The 10,273-nt window shown below is 46.0% G+C and overlaps 1 protein-coding gene across 8 annotated transcripts in view; it reads right to left on the reverse strand.

Annotated features, from left to right (window-relative positions):
* ADA2 (adenosine deaminase 2) overlaps window positions 1-10,273 on the reverse strand; it is a 37,886-nt gene that overhangs the window by 20,979 nt on the left and 6,634 nt on the right. For all 8 annotated transcript variants that reach the window (XR_005786742.1, XR_005786741.1, XR_005786743.1 and 5 more), the window contains one exon: window positions 8,929-9,139. Coding sequence is in view for 4 of the 8 variants with exons in the window: in XM_040462608.1 (XP_040318542.1) it covers window positions 8,929-9,139 (211 nt within the window). In the remaining 4 variants the exon portion in view is untranslated. The remainder of the gene's footprint in view (window positions 1-8,928; window positions 9,140-10,273) is intronic.

The following is a 10,273-nucleotide window of genomic DNA, read 5'->3' on the forward strand; positions in this document are numbered from 1 at the left end:
AGTGGGGTGAACAGGCAGCTGTTTCCAGCCCTTTCTCTTGGCCCCTTTGGCCTTGGCTCTTTGGTTTCCTCTGCTGATGCCCCAGGGAAGCCTGGCCTCTCACACAATCTCTGGGCTCAACTATTGGAAGGTGTATCTTCCCTGATTGCATGGTCTAGGAATGGACAACAGTGCTTACTGAATGTTAAGGCTGCCAGAACTTTCCAGAGGAGAGAATTTTAGGTACTGCTAGCTCAGTATCTAGTATAACCTATTATTATTATTATTATTATTATTATTATTATTTACTGAAGGGGATCAGACCATGCCACCCTAAAATATGCCACTTTTGCATAATAATTAAAAATTTTTTTAATGTTTATTTATTTTTGAGAGAGAGAGACAGAGTGTGAGCAGGGGAGGGGCAGAGAGAGAGGGAAACACAGAATCCAAAGCAGTCTCCAGGCTCTGAGCTGTCAGCACAGAGCCTGATGTGGGGCTCGAATTCAAGAACTGTGAGATCATGACCTGAGAAGAACTTGGATGTTTAACGGACACGCAGGCGCCCCAGCATAAGAATTATTTTGAGTGGAAGGCAATTAAGCAGCAAACAGAGATCTTTGCTCTCCTCCTATCTGCCTAAAAGGACATAAACTTCTGTTGGTGCAAGTTCCCCCTTTCATCTTCCACACCAGGAAAACGACCCTTATCATTGGAGACAGAAGGGCTGTTCTGAGATGGGTCTGCACAAACAAACCTTACTAACATAACTCTTATCTTCTATTAGTCTCCCCTATATATTTACTATCCCACAATTTACTGCCCCAGAAACCCAAACCTATTGCCTTGTCATTTCTCCACAAATTATCGCCACTTGTTAAAACAGTGTATAAGCACCTGTTCTACCCACTTCTTTGGGTCTTCACTTTTTTCTACAAAGGTCTCCATGCACATAAAAATTAAATATTAACATCAAATAAAATGTGTATGCCTTTTCTCCTGTTAATATGGCTTTTGCCAGTTTAACTTGAAGGCCCCAAAAACAGAACCTTAAGAGAGTAAAGAAAAAGTTATTTTTGTTCTTTCCTACTTCATCAGATATTTTTTATTAAAATTTTTTTTAATGTTTATTCATTTTTTGAGAGAGAGAGAGTGCACAAGTGGGGAAGAGGCAGAGAAAGAGGGAGACACAGAATCCAAAGCAGGCTCCAGGCTCTGAGCTGTCAGCACAGAACCTGATGTGGGGCTCAAACTCACGAACTGCAAGATCATTACCTGAGCCAAAGTCAGACGCTCAAAGCCTCAACCAATGGAGCAACCCAGGCGCCCCTTCACCAGAGATTTGTAAAAAGAGAATTCTTCCTGTCACTGATCAAGGCTTCAACAGACTTCCAGGCACTCTGTTAGAATCTTCAAATCTTTGATGCTGAAAGAGCTTATATGCTGTACCCCAGCAGTTCCCAAAGTGTGGTCAGGGAGCCCCTGTGGGTCTCCTAGACTTTTACAGGCAATCTGCAAAATCAAAAACTCTCCTCATAAAAATTTTAAGATTTAAATTTAAGATTTGTCTTTTACATTCTCATTCTCTCCTGAATATGCAGAATTTTCCAGAGGTTGCATCATGTGTGACAATATTAGTCTGACAAATAATGGATTGTGTGCTTATGTAGGCTTGTGTTTTGGAAAGTTCTCAGTTTTAATTTCTAATGAAGGCTATATTATACAAGATATAGTAGATAATATCCACATAAACAAAAACTTTTTGGGATCCTCCAAAATTTTTGAGTGTAAAAGTTTGAGAACAATTGCATTAATCCATCCCAGAACTGATACCTGAAGCTGTCTTGGCCTTACCCAGCTGATTTGCAGAAGGGAAGAACATAATTCTTCACTGTGCCTTGACTGCTGTGTCATTACTGAGTCATGTGCCCACACAGCCCATCTGGATTGCAGGCCACTGAGGGCAGGATCCAGGTCATCTGGGTCTTCCCACCTCCCCTCCTTTAGCACCAGAGAAGGAGCTCCATAAATAAGCATTAACTGAGGAAGAGCACTGTCCACTTGGAGTTTCAAAACTACTCAGCCCCAGGCAGCATGCTTTGGAGAATGGATAAATAGATGGATGTTGGAGGGGTGGTAGTGCCAGCAGAACAGAAGGGAGACAAAAGAACCTTTTAGAAAAATCAACAAATGACAATTCTGTCTACAAGAAGATCCTTGGCATACTAAACAAGGATGTACAGATATGCAAATGATACAACCAGAGGCTTGGTGGGGGTTTGCCTATGGCAGCAGTTCCAAGCCATCAATTCTATCATTGCAGTACTTATTGCTGGAGAATCTGGGACCCCTGCCTTGCAGGGTTCCAATCCCACTGCTAGTTCCCATAGCATGGAAAGCCACAAAGATGGAATCTGGCTCCTGGGGCGGCAGATACAGAAGCCCCTGGTCTCTTGGTGCCTCAGTAAATCACCACCAGGGCCGCCTGTGCCTTGTGTTCTTGGGCTTCTGGCCTCCAGCCAAGAATCTGCAGGCTTTGTGGAAGCACCTAGGACAGGATCTGAATGTTCAAGAGCACCCCTATTTCAAGGAGCAAGAGACCCTTTTCAGGGGGAGACCTGCAACTCCTCCCGGCCTCACAGCTAGACTGATTAGAACATTGCTATGAAGCATGGTACTGGAGGAAAGTTCACAGCTGGTTAGGGGATTCTGGGCAGCCTTCTGGGTTTAGGCTCACAGTGGAGATACAATCTGCCCCAGCCAATTATACCTCATAGGATCGTTGCAAGGATCAGATGAGTTAATATTTGTAAAGCACTTAGAAATGATAACAACTCAGAAAAAATAAAAAGAATAAAAAAGGAGGAGGGCACCTGGGTGGCTCACTTGGCTAAGCGTCCAACTCTTGATTTGGGCTCAGGCAATGATCTCACGGTTCGTGGGTTGGAGCCCCACGAACACTGGGCACAATGGGCTCCACACTGACAGCACAGATCCTGGTTGGGATGCTGTCTCTCTCTCTCTCTCTCTCGAAGAAAGAAAGAAAGAAAGAAAGAAAGAAAGAAAGAAAGAAAAAGAAAGAAAGAAAGAAAAGAATTTATAACTATTGGGTGCCTGTCTGTCTCAGAAGAGCATGCTCTTGATATTGGGATCATGAGTTTGAGCCCCTCATTGGGTGTAAAGACTACATAAAAACTTAAAAAAAAAAGGAAATGATAACTATTAATAATATTATTAGCATCAATCTTATTATCATCACCAGATGTAGAAAAACAACCCAAAATCTGCAGTTATCCTAGAAAGATGAGTTACTAGAGCACCATTCATTTACCAGCCATTTACTCAGCTACTATGTGCCAAGCATATGCCCACACTTTCATGTCATCATCTCATTTAATCCTCAAAACTACAACATTAGGTAGTTCTCTCTTTTTTTTTTTTAATTTTTTTTAACGTTTATTTATTTTTGAGACAGAGAGAGACAGAGCATGAACAGGGGAGGGTCAGAGAGAGGGAGACACAGAATCTGAAACAGGCTCCAGGCTCTGAGCTGTCAGCACAGAGCCCGACACGGGGCTCGAACTCACGGACCGCGAGATCATGACCTGAGCCGAAGTCGGCCGCCTAACCGACTGAGCCACCCAGGCGCCCCTAGGTAGTTCTCATTTTACAGATGAGGATTTTGAGGCTCAGAAAGCTTAAGAAACTGAGTCATACTCCACAGTGGGAGTGAGGGCTGGAGGTCTGCTGAGTTTCAGAATCTTGCTGACCCTGAGTGTCTCCAGTCATCACAGCAGCCCATCTTTCCCTTTCTGTGATAGTGACAGTTAGGGGGGCTCAATGTCTCAGCTCTGGCTGCACTTTAGAACCACCTAGGGAGAGGGAAATGCTTGGGTCTCACCCCAGACTAATTAAATCAGAATCTCTGGGGTAGAACCTCTGGGGTGGTTTGTTTGTTTGTTTGTTTGTTTGTTTGTTTTTAACCTCCTCAGGTGATTCTAATGTATAATGTACAGCTGGGGTTAAGATCTACCATTTTGTGGATTTGAAGTAAACAGCATGAATACAGCATAGTAGGATAAATGCTATTATAAAGGAGAGCAGTTAAGAGGGTCCCTCCAGTCTCGATCGTCAGTATTCTTGCAGTTATACCAGTAACACGAAACAGGGGTCACTTCAGCAGCAAGCCAGGTGGAATTTTCAGTGGAGGCTCTGCCAAAAATCCAGGAAAAACCTTGGGGGGCGGGGGCGGGTGGGATGGGTAGAAGTGCCAGTAATGTTTGTTATACAAGTGACAGCATCCAAGAAAACATCTGGGAACAACCATCGTGGGTTCTCTGCCACTGCCTGTCTCTCTCCCAAGACCCCCTGTCAATAAGTACCAGCAGGGCAATCTCCTGTTGATAATCCTCTGGGGTCTTATAAGAGCTCCACTCTGAGGACTCGCCAGGACCCAGTCTGGGCCTCAGATTCTGGCCGTGGGGGAAGGGACTGGAGCCCAGGAGATAAGACCCGCCTAGCAACTGTTGCTAAAGGCAAGTAGCCTTTGTTATCAAGCATTAGTAACACAATAGGAGGCTGAGCAGCCAGGATAGTCCATCAACATCATCCCAGGCCCTGAATTAGCCCCACTAGCAAGAAGGGGGAGGTTGTGCGGCTCAGCAAAAGAATTCCAGTGCAGACGGTTTTTAGTTGTTAATGTGTTGATGGCTCCCCCTACTCTGGCTAATGGGGGGCATTAAGGCATAGACTCTCTATTGCAAGAGGCCTTTGTTCCAGGGTCAGAGCAGAACAAATGGTCACATCCCATCCCCCTCAGCCTCTCCAGAATCCCAAATCCCAGCAGCCTTCCACCTTCTAGGATGGTGGGGGGTGGGCGGAGTGGGAAGAGAGGTTAGGAGCGAGGCAGGGTCCCCAAGTTAAATGTCCTGGAGCTCACTCAGCATGGTAAGGAGAAAATACCCCCTCAGAAAAGGGGGAGCAATGGAGCAGGAAACTGCTCCCTCCAATTGCTCAGCATCTTCCCCTAAATGCTTCTCCATCGGGCTCAAGATGAAAGTCACAGCCCTCAAACCGACCAAGACCCAAACCCTCCACAGTTTCCCCCCTCCCTCCTTTTCCCTCCACCCCCTAAGGAGCCCAGGGCTCCACCAGGATTTGACGGGCTACCTCCCCCATGCCCCACGCTGAGAAAACTGTAGGAATGGCCCAACAGGAAGCAACCCCCGCCCCTGGCTCCCAGCAGGGGCCAACAGCAGTCTAGGTGAATCATCAGCTCAGCCAATCCTAGGGACTCTCTTTTCCCTACCGAAGGATGAGATTTACAGCGGAATGCCTTCTCTGGGGCTCCTTTTGAGATGAAGCCTGGCTGCCTTAGTGCTCAAGTCCAGCACCCTGGCATCTATCCAGTCACCAATCAAGTCACCAACGTGATCTTGGTCAAACTCTGGCTTTTCCAAGCCTCAGTTTCCACATCTGTAAAATGCAACCTTGCTATGCACCTCAAGTGCTTTGTAAAGGTCAAGGCAAAGAAGGCCTTTTCTCAAAGTGTGGTCTGGGTCAGACCATCTGCATTAGAATCACCGGGAGGAGAGGAAGAGGCTAGTTGATTTTGTAGCTTCCTGGTCCTACCCAAGAGCACAGAATTAGAACCCTGGGAGGTCAGGGTCCAAACACGAATTTTAAAGAGCACCTCTGGGGGCGCCTGGGTGGCGCAGTCGGTTAAGCGTCCGACTTCAGCCAGGTCACGATCTCGCGGTCCGTGAGTTCGAGCCCCGCGTTGGGCTCTGGGCTGATGGCTCAGAGCCTGGAGCCTGTTTCTGATTCTGTGTCTCCCTCTCTCTCTGCCCCTCCCCCGTTCATGCTCTGTCTCTCTCTGTCCCAAAAAAATAAATAAACGTTACAAAAAAAAAAAAAAAAGAGCACCTCTGAATTATTCATATGAACAGCCAAGTTTGAGGACCACAACCAACAAGCATGATTATCACTCTTGGTGCCTCTTGGCAATATAAGATGTGGTGCCAGTCTGAAATATCTCATGATCTGACATAAATAACGAGGCAACAACTGCTCAGTGCTGAATACCCGCATGACCAGGAGACAAAGAGGGGACATATGGACTGACACAGTCCTGGGAAGGGAGTGAAGGAGGGATTGGCCAACCTACAAACCAGCCTAAGTGGGACCCAGACAGGAGGAGGGGCTTAGATGGGGGGCAGGTGGGGAGTGCATGCTTGGAGACAGAACGATTTCCTAGTCAAAAAACATGGGAATAAATTGTTCCAGGAAGCGCAGTTTCTTTCACCTTACCTAGGCCAGGCCCAGGGCCAGCTCATCTCTTACAGAAATTCTTCTCTTAAGAGGTTGTTGGACACTCTCTCTTCCTGGAAAAGGATCATTTGTGTACTCTGCTCCCAAAACCAATGGAAGCTCTACTGAGGGACAAAGGTCAGCCCCATTCCCACTTCCCAAGAACTGTGCTTAAAGCTTTAACTATCAAACAAACGTCAGATCCTGGGGGAGATAGGCACCCTTACTTGAGAGCCAGCTCACCAGGACCCTCCAGGGCCTGGCCTTGAGCTAACCTCAAGGAGGGTATTAACATAACTAAGGGAAAAGGTGGGTCAGTTGGGAGAGTTGAGCCTTGAGGAAGCTTTGTCTCAGAAGAAGGGAAAGGGAGCCCTGACCCACAAACTGGAATTACTGGTTCTTGGGACACGTAAATCCTTCATTAGAAAGTCCTTGAACACTTTAAATCAAACTAGGGGTAGTAAAGTCAGTTTAGGAATCCCACAGAGAATTTTTAAAAAATTTTAGAATGCAAAAATATCACAATCTGTACATTATGTTGTTTCCTAGAAAGTTTCATAGATACATAGGCATACATGTGAAAACACTGTCTTCAGGATGCCCAGGCGGCTCAGTCAGTCTCTCAGTCAGACTGTGAGAACCGTCTCACAGTTCATGGGTTCGAGCCCCGTGTTGGGCTCTGTGCTAACAGCTCAGAGCCTAGAGCCTGCTTTGGATTCTGTGTCTCCCTCTCTCTCTGCACCTCCCCTGCTCATGTGTGTTCTCTATCTTTCTCTCTCTCTCTCAAAAACAAAAACAAAAACAAAAAAAAAACAACAACAAAAAACATTAAAAAAGAAAAAGAAAACACTGTCTTCAATAAAGTCAACTTATTCGAGCACTTTCCCCCCCCCCCCCCCCCCCCCCCAGGGAATTCATTGGATTTTTCTCAAGGTTAAGAACACTGTCATGGACTCCCGTAAATTCTCAGAGCTCAGTGACCAGGCTTATGAGGGCTCTGGTTCAACAACACATTTCTGGCTATAATTTGGCTTTAGAAAAGGCTACAATTTGCCTTCAAGGAGAGAACTTACCAATCAAGAAGCTCTAAGTGTCTGGTCTGATTGATTTTTCTCCAAAAAACAGCATTCTGCCTTTCTTGTTTATACATCTGTCTCTTATGAACTTGGTCAATGTGTGTCAGTCCTCTGGAGCTCTATCACTTCTGACTGTACAAACAATACAATTTCTGAACCTATAAAGACCATGGAATATGGTAACAAAGCCAAAATAATGCCATCCTGAGGGCCTTGCCACAAACTTGAAGGTCAGTCACCAAGGTGTTGATGCGCTCAATAAATATTTCAGTGAATGAACAGACTAGTTAGGATACAATATAGGGGAGAGCTCTATACAAAGGTTACTTTCCCCAAGCGCCTTAGAATCTTTAACCATCTCCAATGTTTGTGAGGATTCAGAAATCCTTCCCATTCCCACAATACCCAAATCCTTCCCACAAAGAGTCCTCAGGGAAGTTCTCTCTAACAGATATCCCAGAGGAATGGTCTGGGAGCATCTGATCGCCTGGGGCTGCTCTCCTGAGTGAGGCCTCCCCTATTGTGGAAGCCATCCTAGCTGTCTCCTACTTTTAGAACAGCTCCTTCTGAGTCCACTTCATGAACTTTTCATCGGATGTCTGTGTGCAGGGCCCCCTTCCAGGCCCACTCCTCCTCTCATCTCGCAGCTTCTGTGGGAACCTCATCCCTTTCACAGTTTTAAAGATTACCTTTCTGCAGACAAATGTCAAACATGTATTTCCAGGCTAGAACCCTCTCTCCTCTGGGTTCCAAAGTCATATATTCAGCAACTTCCTGGACATCTTCATAGGGATGTCTCATAGCACCTCCATTCTACAGGTTTAAAACCATTTCTCCCTTCCCATCCAGCCCCTCCTCTTATATCCCCAATGTCACCATCAATGTCACCACCAGACAACCCAAGTTGAATACCAGCCAGTTGCAGTAGAGTCCTCACCACCAGAGTTAGTCAGTAAAACCTCTAGATTCCTCCTCCAGCACACGAGATCTTCCTCATCGTTGCTACTGTGCCTGTGGCCTTGTCATCTCATACCTGTGGTCTCCCTACTCTCCCAGCCTCCATCCCCACCTCTTTCACTGGGTGACCCTCGCACAGCAATCCGTTCTCCCCAGGCTACCAGGGTGATCCAATTGCCAGACCCAATAGCTGTCCCAGTACCAAGAGCATGATCCTGAGGGACTCTGGGAAGCTAAATTTTGATATGAAAGGAGACAGGGCAAGAAAGGTCCAGGCATGAGGCACTGCTCAGAGCCCAAGGGCAGGAAACGTTGAGCAACTGGGAGGCACTGTGTATCCGGGAGAAGGGGAGAAGGGGAGAAGTGGAGATCATGAGAGAAGATGGGGTAAAAGGGCAGTGAGGGTGAAGGTCATAATTTTGTGGGAGCCAGCCAAGTACAGTTCAGGTTTCCTTGCTCATGGTCATCCCTGGAAGGACACATGTCCCCTTTGAGATGAAGGCAGCATCCAGTCCCTATCCCAATACTGGAATTGGGAGCCTGTGAAGACCTACAAGGTAACATCTGAAAGTCAAGCCAGAGCAGAGGAGAGGAGAGGTGGGCTCACCGGGAACAGCATGGCTCTGAGCTCCAGGTAGAGTACATTGTCCTGGTAGAACTCCTCCAGTGCCTGGAAGACATAGTCTCTGAACACTGGTGCATAGTGGACAAGGCCAGAGATTGTGAAGAAGATACTATTAAACTTGGACCAGACAGCATCTTGGTTTGCATAAGCCACCTCAGGGTTCTCGGTCATCAGAGTGAAAGTCTGAAGAAGTCTGCATAAGACACAAAGAGGGTAAATTGAAGAAGTGTGTTTCAAGCCACCACCTTCAGGCCTCTGCAGGAGTCTTGCCCACCTCACTTCTCCCACCCAGAAGCAAACCCAGATGCATCATAGTGAGCAGTGATGAGAGGCCAAGGAAAGCACCCCAGGCTTTCTGATGGAGGCCCCCATCCCTGAGACCTGCTTTATGCTCCTCAGGGCACAGCTCAGGTAGGATGTTCCCACCAACCAGGCTGTCTTGCTCCCCTGTGCATGTTTGGCCAGTCTGACCCCATTGCACCCTAGACTAAGCCTCTTCGGGGGGTGTTATGCACTGAATTGTGTCCCCCTAAAACCCATATGTTGAAATCCTCACCCTCAATGTGACTGTATGTGGAGATAGGTCCTTTATGGTGGTAATTAAGGTTAAGTGAGGTCATTACAGTGGGGCCCAAATAGAATAGGGCTGGTACGAGAGATGCCAGGAGTGTGCACACAGAGGAAAGGCCATGTGAGGACACACTGAGAAGGTGGCTGTCTGGAAGCCAAGGACAAAGGCCTCAGGAGAGACCAAACTTGCCAATATCTTGATCTTATACTTCTAGCTTCCAGACCAGTGAGAAAATAAATTCCCATCGTTTAAGCTACCTACTGTGTAGTATTCTGTTGATGGAAATAACTCTGACTCAGGTTTACATCCCTGAGTAGCCATTTACTAGCTGTGTGGTCTTGGGCAACTTCCTTAACCATACTGAACTTCACATTTCTTACTCATAAAGGGCAATAATCTCAAAAAAGCACTCTGTAGATGGTTCTATGATTAAAAAACAGTTATTACTTATAATATTACTTTACAAATTTGTTAGGAAGTTGCTTCACCATGTTTTCAAGCTGTTTCACCCACCAATGGACCATCACTATTCCAGGAGCTGGGAACTTTTCTTCTTGCTGGAAATTAAGCATCTAGACAAATCTCATTTGATGCAACAATAGTGTCACTTTTAATACCTTTTGCAGATCATATTGAATTTTAAATGAACCAGAAAATTACTATTTGAATGCTTTTGTGAAGCAAAGTATCCTGTAAAGTTAAAAGAAAAAGCCTCCTGATATATATATATATATATATATATATATATATATATAT

This window comes from Herpailurus yagouaroundi, unplaced genomic scaffold (assembly GCF_014898765.1).
Source record: "Herpailurus yagouaroundi ecotype Mexico unplaced genomic scaffold, PumYag 355, whole genome shotgun sequence".
In the NCBI taxonomy this organism is placed as follows: Eukaryota; Metazoa; Chordata; class Mammalia; order Carnivora; family Felidae; genus Herpailurus; species Herpailurus yagouaroundi.